This window comes from Microcebus murinus, chromosome 10 (genome assembly GCF_040939455.1).
Source record: "Microcebus murinus isolate Inina chromosome 10, M.murinus_Inina_mat1.0, whole genome shotgun sequence".
NCBI classification, from domain to species: domain Eukaryota; kingdom Metazoa; phylum Chordata; class Mammalia; order Primates; family Cheirogaleidae; genus Microcebus; species Microcebus murinus.
The window spans coordinates 13,471,652-13,493,099 of record NC_134113.1 but is presented as its reverse complement, the minus strand read 5'-3'; the positions used below and the strand labels follow the sequence as shown (position 1 = coordinate 13,493,099).

The following is a 21,448-nucleotide window of genomic DNA, read 5'->3' as shown; positions in this document are numbered from 1 at the left end:
TATAAGAGCCCGGGGACAGGGCCGTGGGGCTTCCATGTTGAACACACCCTCCATGATACCCTGATCAGGATACTGCAGGAGCCAAAACTCGGGGCCCCATGACACTCAGCAGAGAGGGGCACTTTCTAGCCTGCTAGGCTTGGGGAGTCTTTCCGGAGAAGATGGTGTTTAAGCTGGGCCTTGAAGGACAGGTGGAAAGCTGGTGTAGGAAACTGAGAGGACCCTAACCGTCTGTCCCCTACCTGCCCAACACAGAAAGAATCAGGCCAGAGGTCTGCGAGGACAAAGGGCCAGTCATTCCCCAAGGCTTACACCACGACCCTGGAGCCTGGTTTTCAGAATGCACGCGCCAAGCTGCAGTCAAGACGGCAGGAGTCGGGATGTCAGGGGCCAGGGCTTGGTCCTGCCTGTGCTTTTGGGAAAGGTCACCAAGGAATCCCACAGCAGCGCTCCCACCACGAGAACCACAGGTTACCACCATCCTCTTATTTTTCAAGGTGAGATGAATGAGGCTTAGAGAGGGGGTTTCTCACTTACTCAGCCACTCGGTGAACAGTTACGGAGCACCAACCTCAGGATACAACAGTGAATGAGACAAAAATATCTGCCCTCGTGACACGTTTCTGCCCACTGAGTCCTTGCCGTGACACCACGGGGGACGACTGTCATCCCCTCCCTCACCCCCCTTTTTTAGACAAGAAAACTGAAGCACAAAAGGCTAAAAGAACACAGTCGATGATGGAGTCGGGATCGAGTCCCGGCATTCTGAGAGGCACTCGCATTTCAGAGCCGCTCACTGTGGGCCTCCCGGCACCTGGGTGATGAATATGCACAAAAAATGGCCTCTGACCTCTGAAGAGGGGGCTGGGGGAGTGGGGGGCAGTGGAAGAGAGCGTCATGCCAGACTGCCACCGAAAACATTCCAGGGTGTTCATGGGCAGAGTCCAGCCCGAGTGCTGAATCACTGCTCCATCCAGACCCGCTCCCAGGTGGCCTCCCCTGGGAATGTCCTCCACCCAGACAGCCACCCAGCCCTCCACGGCACAGGGTCGGAGCCATTCCTACAGAACAAGCTGGGGGGCACGTCTCAGCAGCCACTTCCCCCTTGGAGCCTCAGTGAGGGCTGAATTGAGAGGCTGGAATGAAGCCTCCAGGTTTCCCCAGCTACTGGGAGTCACAAGCAGATCACCAGCAAAGAGAACGCGACACAAGAACTCCGATTTAGAAACCAATTCCAAGTCCCCAGGAAGAAACCACCCCATCTCCTTTGTTGGAAGAACCACAACAGACCCCCAAACTTAGAGGAAGGAGCCGGCCCCAGGCTGGGGCTTCTACTTTGAGCCGTTGTTAGGCATCACTTCAGCACCGTCGCCCAGATGAAAAATGGCAACTGGCAAAGGCTTCTGTGAGTATTTAATGCAAAGCTTTGAAAATGCCTCACGTCTTACCTGGCACACGACAGGCGCTCTACAAATGGCTGACGCATCTGAATGTGTTTCTTAATGTAGGTTCTGAAAAACAGACAAGGCCCCTTTAAGGTTAGCTGTCAGATGAGCGTGTCTGTCATTATCTTTTTTTATCCCCCTTCCTTCAACTTTTGTTTTGCCATAAGCAAGCAGAAAAAGCTAAAATAACATCTTGAAGTCAAGGTTCATGGGGCAGACCGCACGGTCGCCTCTGGGAGCTCACGTGCCTCTTTTACTCTGAGCTGGCAGCCAAGAGGAATATATTCTCCTCAAGGGCAGGAGAAAATCCATCATGAGCTTTTGATACCCAACTGGTGTGGAAGCCCCAAAAGGCCAGGATTCAAAAGATGTGGGCAATAAATATTCCCGGTCGACATTCCACTCTAAGAAATGATGCAGTCAGAAAAAGATACGGCTAAATCAACTGCAGCACGTTTCCTAGGAAAAGCACTAAGGAAATACTTACTGAAATTGTTCTTAGAGTTATTTATAGGTAAATGTTAGCAATTAGTAATTAATGCTCTCCTAGATAAACAAAATGCTTAAATAGAAAATGATGATCGATTGAATCAGACAGAATCTCTGGCATCTCACACAAGAGATCTCACCTTTGACACCATAAAACCCATCACTGCTATCCACTCATCGGGAGGGGAGCTTGAGAAAAAAGGACTAGCCCCAAGGGAGCCAACCTTGCAAACTCAAACCTGTATCATGATAATAACGTATTGCTGCACTTGCTAATTTCGGAGAGGCATCTCGAGACAGTCGTTTTTAAAATATGAAAACAAAGACAAGAGCTTTGGAAGTAGATTCCATAAATTAAGTACACTCCGGAGAAATAACGGGTACCAACAGGGCACAAACAAAAGGGCTTCACCTCACAGGGGGGCCTCTGGTGGTATAAACAGGGTCCCACAAGCACTGGGAGAAATGCCGTCAGAATGGGGACTCAGAAAAAGGTGCCTGCTCAGTGGGTCCAAAGCAGTCTCAGGAGTAATAAAGGCCACATCAATGTAAAATTCTTCTCCCAGAGCTAGAGCAGGGGTCCTCAGACTTTTTAAACAGGGGGCCAGTTCATTGTCCCTCAGACCGTTGGAGAGTGCGCACTGCGGGCCCGGGACGAGTCGGCTGCTAAGCAGGACAGGCGGTGGTGGCAAAAACACCTGGAGGGCCCATATGGGGCCCATGGACCACAGTTTGAGGATGCCTGAGCTAGAGGAACCTTAGAAGCAAAAAGAAGTCAGAAGGTGAGTATCAAATAGAAACCTGGGTTTAAATCCAGCTGTGACCGTGCTCTCGACTGATTACTAGAATCAACAAAATGTAGGCAAAAGGTAGAAGCAACCCATCACGGATGGTTCATTCAGGACGTGCCCATCAGCAGACAGATGAACCAACAACCATGCTGGGTGGCGTGTGCATATGATAGAATACTACTCAGTTTTAAAAAGGGAGGAAACAGTGTCACATGTGACATCATGGATGAACCTCGAGGACATCATGGTACGTGAAACAAGCCAGTCACAAAAGGACAAATAGGATTCCACTCATATGGGGTACCTAGAGTAGTCCAATCCACAGAGAATGCTGGCTGCCAGGGGCTGGGGTAGGAGGGGACAGTTATTGTTTACGGGGTGCAGAGTTCCAGTTTTGCAAGATCAAGAGAGTACTGGAGATCGGCCACATAACAACGTGAATTCACTTAATACTGCCAAACTGCACACTGAACGATGGCTGAGATGGTCAACCTTAGGTTACGTGTATTTTACAATTAAAAAATTATCTTTTGGCCGGGCGCTGTGGCTCACGCCTGTAATCCTAGCTCTTGGGAGGCCGAGGCGGGCGGATTGCTCAAGGTCAGGAGTTCAAAACCAGCCTGAGCAAGAGCGAGACCCCGTCTCTACTATAAATAGAAAGAAATTAATTGGCCAACTGATATATATATAAAAAAATTAGCCGGGCATGGTGGTGCATGCCTGTAGTCCCAGCTACCCGGGAGGCTGAGGCAGAAGGATCACTCAAGCCCAGGAGTTTGAGGTTGCTGTGAGCTAGGCTGACGCCACGGCACTCACTCTAGCCTGGGCAACAAAGCGAGATTCTGTCTCAAAAAAAAAAAAAAAAAAAAAAAAATTATCTTTTTATTTTTTAAATCATTAAAATGATACCTAATGCCAAGGCTTGAAACAAGATTTAGATAAGGTACCGTGTGCAATCTAAACACAGCACCTGGCACACGGTGAGTGCTCAAATAGATGTTTGTTTCTCCCACTGTCTTCATTTTCAAAGGAAGAAATAAAGCTGTGGCCAGAGACGTGAAGTGCCTGGAGGAGTAATTCGGGCAGTCAGGAACTCACCATATCCTGGTTCAAAACCGGTTTCTCTACTAAACAGCAAACAAGGCCTGAAGAAAGTCATCCAACCTCTCCAGCAGCTTAGGATACAGAATCAAACCTCAGAGGGGGCCATTCTGAGGATGCGTGTGTGGTCCACACTAACCAGACCTCAGTGGCATCACCAGGGCAAAGTGGGGACAATGCCAACACGTCCAGATTACCAGGCCACCGTCCTGACCCTCCTTGGGCAGGCCACAGCTCCACAACAGCCGAAATCATACATCCACCTGCAAGCTGCAGCCTGCACGGGGACCCCATGGGGCCCTGCCAGCCCGAGGCCTCTCCGCAGACCTGCCGCACCACCGCCGCGGCCGTGACCCGCACCACACGCCCGCATCCACGCACCCTCCGCAAGGGCCCTGGAGTGTGAGGCCTGCACCGCTGGGCGCTCTCTCTAGAGGACCTGCACCCTGAGCTCTCAGGTCAGGCGAGGTTCCAAAGCCTCTCAGGCAGCCTCTGCCTCGGATCCCTCTCCTGTCTCCTCCTTTCCTTCCACCCTCCTTATTCCCATCTGTGCATCAAGGAAAAGGTCAGTAAGCACAGCCCCATCTTGGTATTCTCAACAAAGCCTCGCGTTAAAGGGAAACCGACATCTGCAAGGAGATAACAGCTAACTCATTTCTCCCTCTGTTACCCCGGTGGCCGAGCGCAGCCACCACCTGGGCTGAGGATGTCAACCTTCCCTAACACCTGCTCCACAAAAGGCGGGACGAAGCCCTGCGACTCTGCTGGCTGTCCCCCACGCCCACTGCCCGCCCACCTGCACGCACACTCCCTTCTTCGCCTACATAGCAGCAGCAACACAGGAAGTCAGGAACGGCCAACAGCAGCACGTGATCCTAGAACAAGTCAGACCGGCTTGGGTCCCTTGGTCAAGCCATTGACCTTGCTATAATAAGCCTTGGGCAACTCACCTGCAGAAAAGACATGCTGACACGCTGGAGGACCCTCAGTTGTCAGATCTAAGACTTCCCCTGGCTCACATTTGGAGCCACACCCAGATCTGCCCCGCAGCGCTTCCACCCAGCCCCACCGGCTCTTGCACCAGCAAATAAACGCTCCAGCTGCGATCACGTAACTCACTTCTGCTCACCACTCTTCAGCCGGCATGAGCCCCGTGGCCACCCACAGGGGCAGGAAAGGGTGACATTCCAGTGGCCCCCGAAAAAGAGGTCTGGATTTGGGTGAGAACCAGTAGTTTCTAATGCTGGCACAGTCCTCTGTCCTCAAGAGCTCACAGCGAGTGAAGGGGATGAGCCACAGAAACCCCCAGAAGAAGACACCGTGGAGAAGGCTGCGGCAGCAGCTCACACAAAGCGCATGGGAGCAGAGGAGGACCCCGCTCGCTCTGCCCAGGCGCCCGCGGTGCAGGAGTGCGCGTCATCAGGGAAGGATTTGCTGGGAGGTGACACCCAAACAATGTGACTACAGTGCAGAGGGACTTCCCGGGGAAGGGGGTTTGCAGCCATCCCTGGGCAATGGCCTCAAGACGGCTCCTGGCCTTGCATGACTCTGCAGTCTTGTCTTGTCCAGTGGTGAGGCTCCACGGCCAGGCGGCGAACTCACTCACAGCGGGGCCACCTGACACAGTGACTGCCAAGCACAGTCCCCAGGACCACAACGGAGCAGTGTGGTGCCAGCCAGACACCTGGGTCCCAGGAGAGGCAGTGTGGGTTCGGATCCCAGCTCCATCACACGTCCTCAGGGGCTGGCATGATGCCGTTTGTGGGGTTGATGCTGTAAAATATAAGCTCTTTTGATAAGAGCTGTGTCTTCATTAACACAACAAATCTATTAACAAAGGGGCAGCCCGTGGTCAAAATTGTTACCAGATATAAAAACAAACAGGCAAAACAACACTGATGGTTAATGTCACTATTATACCAATAAACCTGTTAGAGAGAACACGTACTGAGTGCTTACCCCGTGCCAGGCTTTACCTGAATAATCTCCTTTCACCCTTACTAATCCTACAAAACATTGTCATCCCATTTTACAGATGAGAAAAACCGAGGCACAGAAGTCAACTAAGTTGCCCAGGGCCCTGGGGGACGTGTTCCAGAAAGTGGCTTCATGTGAAGCCTCGGCAGGGCTCCTCCGTCCCCACCTCTCTGCCCAGCACCGTGGCAGGTGGGAATGCAGGCGCCAACAGAGCAGGGTTCGAGTCTCAGCTCTGCCACTCGGTCGCTGTTTGGCCTTGGGTGTGCCACCTCCCTAAGCCTCACTTCCCTCCCTTCTGAAGTGGAGAATGATATAGCCTCATCAGGTAACTGAGACAATTAAAATAACACGAGAAAAGCACCGCCACAGAGAAGCTCTCAGTAACGCTGGTGGCTTTACTTCCTCTGCTGGTAGCGCAGGTCCCAGGCCTCGCAGTTTGCCCAGCGGCATCCCGTCCCACCTTGGGGGATGGAGGCCGGGGACAGAGGACAAGGCCTGAACCATGCCGCCCCCACTTCTGGGACTCCTTCTGAGCTCCAGTGAACTTTACTGGAAATATAAGGGAGGCAGGACTGCTTTCATTTTCCAAAGGCCGTAAATCATGGTTCCTGAACTTGATGGCACCAAAAGAAACCTGGGGTTTAGGGTAGCCAAGTGTCCGGGGCACGCTCACATTTAAGCACGGCTCTAACCGAAGGCAGTGTCAATGCGAGGCCCCCCACTTCTGTTAATCTGGCGAAACCAATGCCTCCGGTGTGTCCAGGTGAACGAGAAGCGTGCAGAGGTGTCATGAGGGTAAGTGACCTTGTCTTCAGGGAGAGGTGCAGGTCCCCTTTCTTCCTGCACTGCCTGGCAATGGCTCCCGGCAGAACCTGCCCTGAGGGAGCTTCCCTGAGGGAGGCAGAGAGGAGGAAGCTGGGAGCGAGGAAGGCCAGGAAGACCCTGCAGATCACTGACGACTGTTCAGGGCCCTCCAGATTTAAAGGGCTCCGATTACCTTGAGAATCTTAGACTCCCCACCCAGTGCCTACAATTGAGCCGGGTCCCACCCCAGGGAGGACATACATGGAGGCCTCTATTCTCAGGAGGGTTACGATAAAGATGCAACAAAGCGCTACGATGACTATAATTAAATACTCCAAAGCACAACACAGATCCAAGTATAAAGAGAAGCAGAGAAGTAGAGACACCAGTGCTGGCTTGACTGGGCCAGGTGCTACATGGACAAGGTACGGCTGGCCCTGCAGTGCTGAGCACTCAAGTCTCCCACTGCTTCTTTCAAAATCCGCATACTCAGAGCCCCAGTGGTGCAATCGGTTAGCACATGGTACTTATGCAAAATCACATACCCATGCACACATCTCCAGGCAAGACTGTGAGCTCCCTGAGGGTAGGGATGGTGCCCTGTTCGCCATGCTATCCCCAACACCACGCACAGAATAAAGACTTAAGTGCTGGATGGATGGATGAACGGATGGATGGACGAGGCTGGTTCTGGAAGCTTGCATGACTTGTTCCTGAGACAAGACCAGGACAAGGAACGTGGATGTAACTGGCCAGTCAAAGCCCACAGAACAAGACTTTCCCCAGAGGCCTGTGGCCACATGTCCCCTGTTCCTACGCCCGGAACAGGAAGCACAGATGGCCTGCAATCCCTGGGCCGCACCATCACGGCCTGTATTTGGACTGTGCTCCTCATGTGGTCTCATCCGCGGGGCTTCTCTCTCTCACTTCCTCTCCATGCGTCTCTCCAGATCATGTTTAACCCGATTCTGCCCCTGACGTGGACTCCTGGCCCGGCTCTAGGATGGTTCATGGTTCCCAAACAATCCGCAGGCACTGGGATGAACTTTTATCACAAAGTACTGCTGACCGCTGCTATGCAACAGAATTCGGTGACCTCTGCATCCACCCATGTGCAGGTCAGCGCCCTCCTGCTGCTGCTTCCACGTGTAACCCCGAGTCTGACACGGAACCACGTTTGTCGTCCCCCTGAGGGAGGGTACAGCTGGGAGAGGCGCAACGTCACCGAACCCACAAGCTGCAACCACCCAGCAGGACCGTAGATGATTTCAGCTTGACCCTCCCTTCTTCTCACCCTGACCTCGAAATATCATCACCGCCACACTAAGAAGCAGGTTTTGTTTCATTTGTTTTCACGACAGAACATCCTGGTAAGGAATACTGGCATCTTTTTGTTATTTCTCAAAGTGACATTGACACACCTCCACTTCGCGCAAATAAATGTTTCCAACCTAAATGAGTCATTTGGTAGGAACAGCGAGTCCGCAAGCCCGCATCCGGGCTGACCCCTTCACCGAGACGTCTAATGGGCAGCGCGGTGTTGGGGGCTGGCGAACTTTAAGAACAGTGAGATCTTGTTTTTGGTGGTGACACCCATCAGCACGGAAAACAGGGAGAAAAACAGGGAGACAGTTTAAAGCTGGGGTCGAGCAGGATCCACCCGAGGGAGAATCCAGCTACTCCCATTTCATTCTTGGTGTAGCTGGATCACACCAACTCTAATTAATTCTTCGTTAATTCTTGGGAGTGAAGGAGGTTACTCAGCCTCTGACCCCTGGTAATTCATTTGTGGTTGGGAGGATCGACTTAAATCATTTACGACATGTAAAGCATTTGAAAAACATTCAGCTTGTAGTAATTTACTTTCTAGAGATGGCATACAGGGAGCTGCACTGCCCAGTGTGGTAGTCACTGGCCACGCATGGCCACATATGTAAGTTTAAATCTGTTAAAACGAAATGAAATGAAACATTCCGTTCCTTTCTTGTACTAGCCACATTTCGAGTGCTAGTGACTACTAGATTTCAAAGTGCAGACACAGAACATTTCCGTCAAGCACCAAGTAATCCTGGATGGTGCTGATATACAGGTAAAGAAGTAGCTTGTGCCTGTGTGACCTTGGGCAAGTTATTTAACCTCTCTGTTTCACCACCTCATCTGTAAAATGGGGAAAACGGTAACTACAGTATTCAGTCATGATGAGGATTACCTGCCATGCAAGTACTTAAAATAATGCTTACAATAGCATAAACACCCACTAGATGGTACCCTGAAATGAGGACAGACACCTGCATGGTACAGAATGGATTTTGTTGGGAGGATATTTTTTTTATAGCAAGCACCTCCCAAAGGGCCAAACATGGCAGGCACTCAAGTCCATTCACTCTTTTGTTCAACAAGTGCTCACAGAGCCCCGACTGTATGCTAGCCATTCTTCCAGGCAGCAGAGACAGAGAAATGAACAAAGGCAAGGCCTTGCCCTCATGGAGCTTACAGTCCCAAGAAAGGCAGCTATTCTTGCCTGTGCAAGCAGGAATACCAATGCATCCAATTTTAGCACATCCTAAATATTCTGAGCAATGGAAAAGAAATGGCAAACATCAAGCTACCCACAAAGGAGGTGCCCAATGAAAGGGCTCTAATGGATGAATAGATAGATAGATGGATGGATGAATGAGTGGATGAAGGAGCTGGGAGGAGGCTGAGTAATGCACAAGCAGTGAACTCGGGTCTGGGTGGATCCAGGGTTAATCACCCTCTGGTGCACGCATGTGGCTAACTCACGGAGCCGTTGCCAGGCGACACTAATAAATGATCATAAAGCAGTCTGCAAACAGTGTTATGTATAAGAGCTTAATCATCTTGAACGGGAATCTTAAAACCCAAATGACTGGGGCAGAGATGGCCCGTGCACACATGCCCTCCAGCTTCTATTCTGAGCTCTGCTGTGACTCACCCTGTCAGCTGGGGCAGCTCGCTCAGCTCGGGGACCAAACGGCCTTCTGCTGGCCCTGGACAAACAGAGCCACCCAAGAGAGAGGCAGCCCACTGCCCAGAAAACTCCCACCCTGTCCTTAGACTCGCCCGCCGGCCTGGGCAACATGCAGTCTAGGGCTGGTTCTACCGTGTGCCGGGAGGGGCTTTCCCAGGAGGAGGCAAGTGGCTCCGTGGCCCTGCGCGTGTTTCTATTTCTAAAATCTAAAAGCTTCTTTTGGTACGTTTGCAGCTCCCTGACACAGCTAAATGTCATGGGATGGGATGTCTACGTTGAATCACTGGATGTACTTCTTACCAGCAGGCTGGGCCTCAGCAAGTATTTCAAGTCCTTCAGTCCCTGTCTCCCCTTCCTGGTTTATTAAAAATAGTGTTTGCTTCAGAATGTTGTTGGTAGGATTACATGAGATAACTGAATGTGCCCAAGTACTGGGCAGCACCGAGCTTACGTCCTGTCCACTACGCCAAGATGGCTAGACGAGAAAAAGAGACGTGGTTCAAGTCCCAAGGTGTGGTCACTATCTAGCAGGACCAGCTGGTCTACCTGCGCCTTGCTCACCTCTCCTCATTCAAAGCAGAGGGCCAAACCCGATCAGAGCTGCCCACCCTGCAATCCCTTGCAACTACCTTCCCAATTTTCCCACAACCATGGTGCTTTTCATCCTACTGAAAAGAATACAAAACATATGGAAATTCAGTACAAGAATTCATCCCAGCAACCTCTTCCATCTGCACAAGCCTCAGTTCCAAATGGTGACAGCAGGCCGTGCGCTCATTACGAGTCTACACGTGCATGGGCGTGTGGGAACGCCACCCTGTCATACAGCAAACTACCATGACCTGCCTCGTCTAGAGCAGCAGTACCCGAGAAACAACGGGCTCGGAATGCTACTATATGTGGTGTATACATACATGCTAAAACACAGCCAGGCATGAATGCAAAGATGCTTATCTTAAACACCAGCCTTCAAAACATACAGCACTAGATGATATCTGAGGCTCTTCCTATGTCTGATATTCTACAATGACTCCTGCTAGAGTTGACCTGGCTGGGAGGACAGGGCTGCAACAAGGTGAGTGACACTCCCCACGTGATCTAAAATGGTCACTGTCCACCTCTTCCGACACCCACTTCAGTGTGGCCTCCCCTTTTGCCTGTGACCCCACCCCCAGCATGTCCTTAAGTGATTACAGGTGATTTCCATCCCTCACCAGGTGGGTCCTTCTGATCAGAAGTTTCTTTATTGTATTCAGTCCTTTGATGTCCCCTTCCAGCAGCTGCCCAGCCCCCGGTTTGGTCAACCAGAAATCTCCCATCATGTCCAACCCCACCCACTGTGCACTTTCTGTCCACTCCATGCATGGCAGGCTCTGTACCAGATGTGACAATGAACATGGTTGGCCTTGAAGGGCTCAAAAATAAATAAGGGCACTGCAAGATACACGGATTAACCGCAAAACTAAGTGGGCTGCCACAGCATTTCACCAAAATCATAAACAATGCCAAGAATTCAGGGCTGATTCCCAAGGCGGGGGTGTGGAAGGAAGGGTCATGAACTGGACTCCAAACACGAGCAGAATTTGGACAGGGAGAGTGAAAGTGGGGAGGTGAGGACAGCGACACACTGAAAACACAACTTTCTGGTCAACGCTCATCACTCTGGCCCCTTCCCCTTGGAGCCAGCCCTTTGGATCCACTTAAAATTTCTACTGTGTCCTCCCTCTGTCTGTGAGTCAGCCACTTGGCCGGCTCTGACCCTGTCAGCCCTGCTCACCTTCCCCGCTCCCTGGGCCCTGACCCAAAACAGCACTCTCTGAGTTGGCATTAAGTGTGGCAAGGCTAAAATTAGGACTGTTTCCATAGATATCTAGACTTCTCTGTAGCAAATCTGTTCAGCTCCCAAGTGGGGAAAAAAAAAAATATTTTCCATTCTTACTGCAAAGCAGCCCAATGGGCTGCAGAATTCAAGCCTGCTCACATCTGGACGCACCTCGGAGTCTTCCTAGCTCCATGGGAATGGAAAGAGGAGCCCCCTCCAGTCGGCACGGTGGCACGGACCGGGGGACTACAAAAGCCACTTGTCGTCAGAGTTACAAGGCACCAGGCAGGAGACAGGGCAGAGCAACCTTAGGACGCACCCTCGCGCCCAGACCGCCAGCACGTGCGTGTCCTGGCGTCATCCTGGGAAAGGGGGCGCCTTCCGGGAGGCGGTTCTCCTCTATCCCCACGGGGGAGACGAGGCAATGCAGATCAGGAAAACAAAGTAACTCGCCCCGTGAGACGAGCCCCATCATGCAGTTAACAGATAGGAAACTGAGGCTCAAAGATGTTCAGGGAACTGCCCAAGGCCACCCAGCAAAGGGCAGTCACCCTGGTGAGGACAGGGCGGTGACTACAGCCACAGCTAACGTGGCCTGGCGCTGTGTGGTTCTAGGTTCTGCGTGCGATGCTGCAGGTGGATTCTCTCATTTCATCCCAGTGACGGGCTGAACTATGTCTCCCCAAAAAGGATACGTTGCAGTCCTAACCCTCGGTGCCTCCGAATGTGACCTTATTTGGAAGCAGGGTCACTGCAGAGGTAATTAAGTGAAGATGAGGTCGCACTGGAGTAGGGTGGGCCCCTAACCCAGCGTGGCTGGTGTCCTTATACGACGACAGCCACATGAAGAGACACACAGAGAGGGCACCACATGAGGACAAAGCGTCTGCAAGCCAAGGAGCACCAAAGACTGCTGGCAAACCACCAGACGCGGGCAAGAGGCAAGGAGGGACACCCCTACAGGGTTCAGAGCGAGCACGACCTTGCCAACGGGTTCATTCCAGATTTCTGGCCTCCAGAATTGTGAGACAATAAATTTCTGTTATTTTGAGCCACCCGTTTGTGGTATTTTGTCATGGCAGCCCTAGGAAACTATTAATAATGCAATCCTCATCACAAATCTAGGAAGACTCAGGTACTGACACAGTTGGGTTTTACACATGAGGACACTAAAGTCTCATTAATAGCAAATAATACCAGTAACAAATACCAATATGGTACTAAGTGCTTTACATACAAACTCATGCAATTCCTACAATAACCCTAATCCCACAACAACCCCATGAGGCTGTCCCATTTTAAAGGAGAGGAAATTGAGGCATAAAAAAGTTAAGTAATTTGCATAAGGTCACACAGCTTGTATGTGGGGGAGGCTGGATTCAAACTCATACCCGGAATCTATGTTCTCACCCGCTACAACTGCCTAAAGCCAAAAGGGAGGGTCTGGTCTGGACTTGGACTCGGGTGGTCTGGTTTCAAAGCCGGCATCCTTAGCATCTCTTCCAACTTTCGTTCCACCTGCCAATAGAATGCTCCATACTCAGTGGCACCTTAAAACATTTACTTGATGGCACAAATAAATTAAATTAAATGGGCAGTGACTTTCAGACATGTAATTAGTTCAAATTACAGGATACTTATGTTCATTTTAAGACCAACCCAGGTCCATATGGGCAAGAGAAATCAGGAAAGGAAAAACTGCGGTATCTAGAGTTCAAAGCAGGCAGAGTGAAATAAAGCTCCTCTCTGTGCACAGCTTTTTATGTGCTAGGTCATGTCAGTAAACATTTAATGAGCACCTATTATGTGCTAGCACTGTGTCAGGTAAGGGGAAAACACAAAACACAGCCCCAGCCAGGAAGATGCTCTGACTGGAAAGACTGGAAATGGCCCAATTACCATATATCCAGGCAAGTACTATGGTGGAGTCAGAGAAGTCCTGTTAGAGGAGAGGTACCAAAATCTGTCCAGGTAAATAGCAGATGGTTTCAGAGCACCTGACACTGGAACCTCATCCTTAACTTCAAGTTTCCTATTTTAAGGCTAAACACCACCACCACCACCACCACTAACCCCCTCGACCATGCATCTCTTTCCTGCCTCTTCCTCCTCTTTTTTTCTTTCTCTCTGCACCTTTTCCCTGAAACATTAGATTTTTTTCACTGCATGAACCACACTGGTGTCCTACAGAACAGTGAGCGATATTCAATTTTCATGATGCGAATCCACAATGAGGGGAGTTAATTGATCCCCTTGAGGGGAAAACAAAATGTTTTAAGGTTGGCACCTTTTAGCACTCAAGTTAACAAGATAACTAGAATGGTGCAGGTTCTACTGGTGCAGGGAACTAATAGGTGCGGGTTCAGCTGCACTGTCCCAGCACCAGGAAGTCACGTCCATTTCTAAGTCATCAACAACAAAGAAGAAAACAGTGCCTGCCTCCACCACTTACACCGTGCAATGGGCATCCCAGCGTCTCCTGTGCAGAGTCTGCGTCAGATGGAACGTACCGGAAGTGCTCAGAACCTTCCACGGCACAGGCGGACACACAGTAAATGCTGCCCATCACTGCTACTCACACAGCCTGTGCCATCGGGGAAGGTAACATGGTGCCTGGGAAAATAAATAGCAGCTGTCCTCCTTCATCTTCACCACCACACCATCATCATCATCATCATCATCATCGTCATCACCATCATCAGCACGACCATGAGCTGTGCACAAGCTGTGGGCAAGCATTTATGCCCTTGGACTGGAGTTTCCACACCTACAAGGCAAGTTCCATGGAACTTACAGACGGTACCTCGGGTGCAGGCACCCTGGCGCTGGCTGGGCCTGGGAGCTGGGCTTAGGAAGCTGGTCTTACGTCTTCCTAGCAGGAAGAGCTAGGAACAGAGTGAAGTTGGGGCACGGTGAACAGCCACAGAACTGACCCAGCTGGGAAAACAAACAAACAAACAAGACTTTTACATCAGAATCAGATCCTGTGAACAGAAAACGTGCCCACTCACCTCTGCCCGGCCGGGGGATCTGGAGCCAGGGAATCTGGCCTCACTGGGGCACACGACCTCACTCCCGAGCGGCTCGACTTTGTGTTTGGGTTTATTATTTCTGCACTGCCCACAAAAAGCCCTTGGATCAGGCGTAAGTGCTTCTTTTTTTAACCCCCCTGGCACGAGCAGCGCCCGACAAAGGCTCGCCGCGATTAGCTCAAGCCGTTCCTGGACTAATGAGACACACCGCGGAGTTTATTTGTGTCGTCTATGCCGAACGGCGTCACATGGGGCACTGCCCACTCCCAGCTGAAGGCCCCAAAGGCCAGCAGCCCTCGTGGGGCCTTCCTCGGCCCACCGCAGGCCCGGGCCGAGGGTCCTGACCCACAGTCCCCTCCAGGGCACCGCCGGCAGGGGACACTCAGCGTGCTCCGCCTCCCTCTGCCCCATGCTGTCCACCAGCCTGCGAGGCCAGTGGTACAACCGAGGAGCACTGGACGAGGAGTCAGGAAACGGCCTCTGACCAGCTTCGTGACCCGCAGGGAGTCTCAGTTTGCCCATCGGCAACGCTGCACCATCGATTCCGACCCTAAAAATAGCATGACCCCACCCCAAATCCATGGGCCACTGCTCCCCTCCCCCTGCGTGTCTCACACATTCCTCCTCCCCCTCCACACACCCAGGATCTGCCTCCCTTCTCCCGTGTCACAAGATGCCGAGGACAGGTCCCCAGCTCCACCCCCCGCCCCCGGCTGCCTCTCCTCTCCCCTCCAGACCCTGACACTTCTCCCACCTCCCCCCCCCCACTGCATTTTCCTCTCTCTCCCTCCTCCTGCATTCTCCTCCCCCTGGTCCTCTGTTTTCCTGCCTCCACTCAGGGAACTTAAATGAGAAACTGGTACGTTATTTCCACGGGCTGTGTTCTGCCGTCCTGCCTTTGTCAAACCCAAAACCTCATCTTCCCTGGCCGTCCTGGCCCTTTGTGACAGCCATGTGGATCCCACAGCGTGTCTCAGGTGGACCACAGACAAGCTGAGGTTGAGGGACCCGCGGGCCGGGGCAAGGCACCGCTCACCTTAAGGAAAGCCAGCACAGACAAAGCTTAGAGAGCTAGAAAGGAAGTCTTTACTTCTCCAAGACTTCGCTGCCACTGGCCTCAACCTCAGGGCACCTCCTCTTTCAGGAGCTCGTCACCCACGGGGGGAAGAAATGCGCCTGCACTTTGATGTGACCTCAAATTCTTTCCCACAAAGGTCTCGGGGCATGACCCCAACAGAGAGGCAGCAGAAAAGTGGCAGCCAAAACAGAGCGGTTAGCTCAGCAAACTTTAGCTATGTTTATTATTCTAAATGGATTGCAACATAAATAATACTTGCCCTGTTTTTACTGGAAGTGTTGGGGTTTGTTTCTGGGGGAAGGGGGTTGTCTTTTTTGAAATATATTTAAGCCTTAGATAATAAACCCAGGGCAAGCCACAGATAATTCTATCCAACGTGAGCTGGAAAGCTTGGAGTCAGGCATCTCTGGATTCAAATCCCACCTTGGATAACTTATTGGCTGTGAGACTCTGGGCCAGGAGTTTAGCCTGCCTGTGCCTCAGTTTCCTTGGCTGTAAATTAGGAACAGTAACCTACCTCCCACAGCTGATCCCTCAAGACTGAAACTGGCTCCATCATCACTACACAAACGTTTACTGAGTCTCCAGCATGTCAGACAGTAGTCCAAGAGCTTTCCGTGGATTAATTAACATGACAACTCTAGGAAGTAGGAACTGCTGCGATCCCCACCTTCCCCATTTTACAGAGGGCAAGAGAAGTTGAGGAACTTGTCCAAGGTCACACAGCTAGGATGAAGATGCAGGATTCACCCCTGGGCAGGCTGGCTCCAGAGCTACACCAATCTACTATTTTAGGCCCAGCGGCCAGCAAAGAATAAGCTGTTCAACAACTCACTCGCTAGGATTATTACGATAAATATTATGGCTTCATTTTCCTAAGAACCGTCGCCTCCAAAGAGCTGATTTTATTTTGCCTTTTGAATTAAATTCCAGTGCTAGGGGCACGGAGCCTGGTGTAATAGTGTACTTTTCTCCCTGCTCCCCACCCCCACCGTTCTGGCAAGAAAGGCAGGCCCAGGGAACTGCCTGCTTGCGGCGTTAGGGGTCAAGCTGCAGTCTCCGGGCCAAAGAAGCCAGGGGTATCTCCATTCCAGAACTGTTGGCAAATCTCTCTGTGGCCAGGGCCAAGTGCAGAATGACAGCCACCACCTGTCCCTCTTGACCGGGGAACCGTGAGGGCAGAGAGCTGTGACACAGAGCCGCAGAGCGAGCGAAGCTCCCCAGCCTGCGTCCAAATGCCCACGTTCCACCCCTCCAAGGAGACTCCCGGCTAAGCAGAGGCAGCCCACCCCAGCCTGCCACGCCTGCCCCACGCCCTGAGCATCTACTGGTGCTGAAATCCAAGGCAATGCTCAGGCGGCAGCCCCAGCCTGCAGGGAGCAGGCCCCCTGTGAACATAGCTGGCACTGGGCAGCACAGAGCATAGAAAAGTGCTGTTTCACTTTGTTTAATTGAAAGTTTCCCTCACCAGTGCCCGAGAATACTTAGCAGCAGCAAGTGGAGGTGGGACACCTGGGGCAATGGAAAGCCCGCCTGTCCCACATTCCTGGGGCCTCTTGGAGCCCCACTCAGCCATCAACCCTCTGGGCCCAGAGGGTATTGCAACTCAGCTCTGAGTAGAGGAACTGTGGGTCCCTCCCCCACAGCTTCAAAGCAGCCACTCCCAGATATTGCTCAATCTGAAGATCTCAACCCAAGCATCCTGATCTTGGGATTCTAGAATGAAATGTCCTAGAAGTAAATATACGGGATGGTCAGGAATGCAAGCTTTGAGCACTGCAGCTCTGGGTCTGACTCACTGATCTAGTCTCCAGCCATGAGACCTGGCAAGCTGCACATCCTCTGTGGGCCTCAGTTTCTCATCTGTGCCACAGACACGGGAACCAGGTTAGAACCCCAACTCTGGGACAAAACAGCATTGAAACAAATTAGCCCCCATACCAGTCTCCATCATAACTTGGTTGTAACAAATCCTAATCCAACATTTAGGATTTGCTCAAAACTGTAGGCACATGAAGGCACTCTACGGAGTCACAAACTGAGATAGTGGAGACCCTTGGGGGGCACAGGGGCAGTGCTGGGGCCAGGGGACAGGGAATCTGGCGTTCTGGTAGTGTCCTGTTTCTCCATCTGGGCGCTGGTTACACAGATGTGTTACCTTTGTGAAAATATATGCAGCTGCATACTTTCTGAGCTTTGCTACTTGTCTAACATGCTATATTTCAATTAAAAAATTTTACTACAAAAACAAACAAAAAAAGAGTTGGCATGGGACACATAAACTAACCTTTGTGACTGTCCTAGCTCAGAGCACGAGCTCTGGATCTGAACACACTCGTCATGTCCCCATATGAGCCACCTGCAGCCAGGGCTGCATCTATAAAGCCACTGTCTGGTGGCACAATGTATCTGCAGCTCCCCAGCGACTCAGAGAGATCAGCACAGCCAGTGATCCCCCAAGCATCTTCACTGACTTCCACAAATATTTACTGAGCATCTTCTATGCACCAGGCATGGCTCTGCATGTGAACAAAACTAAGAAAGCCGCTTCTTTGAAAAAGCTTCTTTTATGGGCCTGAAGAGAAGGAAAAGAGTATCATTTACTAAGGCCCTGCCATATAATTAAATCTTAAAGACCACTGCAAAGGTTCAAGCTAGTCCAGACAATCCCTCAGGCCTTCCCACCCAAGTCCTCTGGCGTAAATGTCCTGCTCCATGCCAAATGAAAGCCCAAAGCCTTCTCCAAGTGTCTCCCCACCCAAGATTTTCTGAGTCAACCAGCACAGCAGGGCTCTGAAAACAGATTATCTGGGTTTAGACCTTCACTGTGTGACTTTGGGCGAGTTGCTCAATCCCTCTGTGCTTCAGTTCTCCCATTTTCAAATGGGAGACATCATCACTTCTTAGGATTCAGGGAAGATTCAATAAAACAATCCAGCAAAATACTTATAGCACCTGAGACATTCAAGCGTCTCAACAACTTTCTGCAGGAACAAATGCTTCCACAGCCAGCAGGATGCAGAAAATGCTTCCCAAGAGTTCATCGAATCCCAAAGCATGGATCTGTATGCTACAGGAATAAACAAAACTTCTTTCTCATTGGCAACAATGCGTTGATTGTAATGGTTCCCATTTTGATTAATAAAGATGTGTTTGAGCCTAGTTATAATGATTTAAAATTCAGTCCCAAACCACAATTATTTTTGCACCAACCTAATAACATTCAATTACTTGTCACCACACCAACAGGTGGCCGTGTTTTACAGGGTAAGCTTTGTACCTCGAGAGGAGACATGGTTTAAACAGGCAGGGGTGAATGTTTGCAGAAACAAAATGCATGATGTGTGATATGTGAGTGCCTTCAATATCTGGCTATAAGTGGCATTTCCAGTCCTTGCTCTTTCTTAGATACAGCTCATCAGAGAACCCAGATGCCTCAGGGTTGACTCTGATTGCTCAGGAGGGGACACCACATGCCAAACACACTGTTCCTCACAAGAATGAACCCTGAATCCTCCCAGCATCCCCACGAGATATGGACTCTTCACACCCATTTTACAGACGAGGAAGCCAACACCCAGAAAGGCTCACTGATTTGCCCACAGTGACCCAGCTAGTACGTGGCAGAGCTAGATTCCAAACCCCTCTACACCCAGCCTCCCTGCTTAGCCAAAAATCCACCCTTCATTCTACGTCTCCCTGCCTTTGCGCCTACAGTGCCCTGTGCTAGAACGCCTTTTCCTACCAAACCCCCTTTTCTACAAAGTCAGCACTGCTCTCTTCCTTTTCATAAGATCCACCGTTCCCTTCTTTGGTCATCCGTGAACTTTAAACACCTCCACAATAGGATGTGCCTCTTCCTACGAGAGGCTACGCCTTACCCACATATGTAGCCGTGGCTCCTGGCACAGTGTCAGGTACATAAGAATTACTCAGTAAGTACCTCTTGATTAAATGAATGAAATAGCCAACCCACCCATCGTGACACCCTGTTTCTCTTGTTCTCAGTTATCTTTTTCCCAACCGGCCTCCCTTTCCTGAAATCTGATGCTCTGCCCCATGGGTGGCCCCTCCATCAATCTGTTTGCATGGAGCGAGGCCAAGAGCAATGCTTTCAACTGTAGCTTGGTAACACCAATTGTCACCTCTCCATTTTTATTAATTGCTGGGTTAATCAAGCACTCCAATTTGTGTCTACCCACATTAATATGCTCTTACTTCTGCAAGCATTTCTAGAAGGCCAATAAAACAGGTTTAACCTGAAGCAAAAGACAGAATCCCCACCGCCTTTTGGACCGGGCATGCCTGACATATTTTTCAGAAGATTTGGGCCCAAGTCAGATCAGACAGAAGAAAGGTGTTGACCAAAACCTCAACCATCCACAGCTTCTACTGAACAAATGGTTACCGAGTAAACTATGATGTACTTTCTCATTTGAACACTTTAACAATCCGGGGAGACTGCTATTATCATGCCAGGTTTCAGAGAGGAAAACTGAGGCTTAACTGAGAACTATACTACACGGCCACAGAATCCCAGGGCCAGAAGAGACAGGGCTAAGACCCAGGCCTTTTCCCTGTCACTGCACCAGTCACACATGGTCCCTGCCACACGAGACCTGAAGAGCACACTCTCCCTCATCCTGTGGCCTGCCCCACCCTCCCAGATTCCGGTCCTTTCAGTGCAACAGAGCCACCTGGTACAAGTGACACTTTCTTTCCCCTGAAAAAGCTTTACTAAACCTCCCAGCCATTAATGAGTTCAGACGTTTTCATCTGAATCGTCAACTAGATCTTGCTTTGAACGCAGGAAAAAATGTTCCTATGCACATTTTCATTCTCTCTGTTTCTCTTGCTTATGACACAGACGTTGATGTAAGTATATTCTGCTACCTCGCACCTGCCTCGCTATGTACCATTCTGTGGCCAGTCAACACAGAAGCAGAGGGACAGAAGAAAGATTTATTTTACATGCTAATGTGCTTTTTATTTGAATGTATTTTGTGTTTAATTTACTTGTCTGTATATGTTCATATACTTGTTAGCCTTCTCATTGCAAAGAAGAAATGTTACCCTTCCAAACTGTCCTCTCCTACTTTATAAATAGCTTTTTTTTTTACTTTCAATAAAGATGCCACAGAGGTTGCTAGGCCAAAACGCAACGCCATTCTCTGACAGGCTCCCATATGGAGAGTCTAACGTTCCAGATGCCTTCCCATGTACCAGGTTTCCAGAAGCACAGTCACGAGCCCCCCTGAGGCCAGAAAAGGAGTTCCATTCGCAAGACAGCCTGCACGGCTTACTGTCCAGCTTAACCGGCAAACTGCTCAAAGCCTGCAGTGGGGCCATGGTGTCCCCGGGGGTCCCTGCACTGAGTCACCAGGTGAAGTCACCTCCAGCTCTCCTAATGAGCAGGTGGAGAATTCAAAGGAAAGGTGAGCATCTGTGTAAGAGGCCTGCTCTAAACCTCAACACCTAGAAAGAATTTTGAGTAACGAAACGCAAAAAAATCAGAATCATCAAGCTTCTCCAACATGGGCAATAACTGACCCTTTTTTAAAGACAGGGAGAAGCCTGGTTAAAAAGCACATGTCTTACGAAAAATTTCAGTTGCAAATGACCACAGCAAAGAATCATGGCAATTTTTTTTTCAGTTTTATACTCTGGTTTCTCTTCAGATCCTATAAATCTTCCACCTTTTTTTTTCAATTTGATCAAAATATAAACTTCTACTTTAAATAATTTTGTTCAATTAGCAGCTCCCACTCCTAGAACATACAGAATATAGAGACATGAATCCCATTTTGAAAAAGACCCATCTACAGAGTGTATTTCACTTATGGGAGGCCATGGAGGTGAGGGGGGAACGTTACACTGTATCATACACAGAGTTAAAAACATTGTATCATGCACAGGG

General features: G+C 50.4%; 1 protein-coding gene across 5 annotated transcripts in view; it reads right to left on the bottom strand.

Moving 5' to 3' along the window:
• Nucleotides 1-21,448, bottom strand: part of LARGE1 (LARGE xylosyl- and glucuronyltransferase 1) — a 509,251-nt gene that overhangs the window by 453,462 nt on the left and 34,341 nt on the right. For 3 of the 5 annotated variants that reach the window (XM_012752215.3, XM_012752219.3, XM_076007055.1), the window contains one exon: nucleotides 1,449-1,511. The exons of the other annotated variants lie outside the window; for them this stretch is intronic. In XM_012752215.3, coding sequence (XP_012607669.1) covers nucleotides 1,449-1,486 — 38 coding nt within the window. In that variant the 5' untranslated portion in view covers nucleotides 1,487-1,511. Of the gene's footprint in view, nucleotides 1-1,448; nucleotides 1,512-21,448 lie in introns of those variants that run through there. 5 annotated transcript variants of the gene reach the window in all.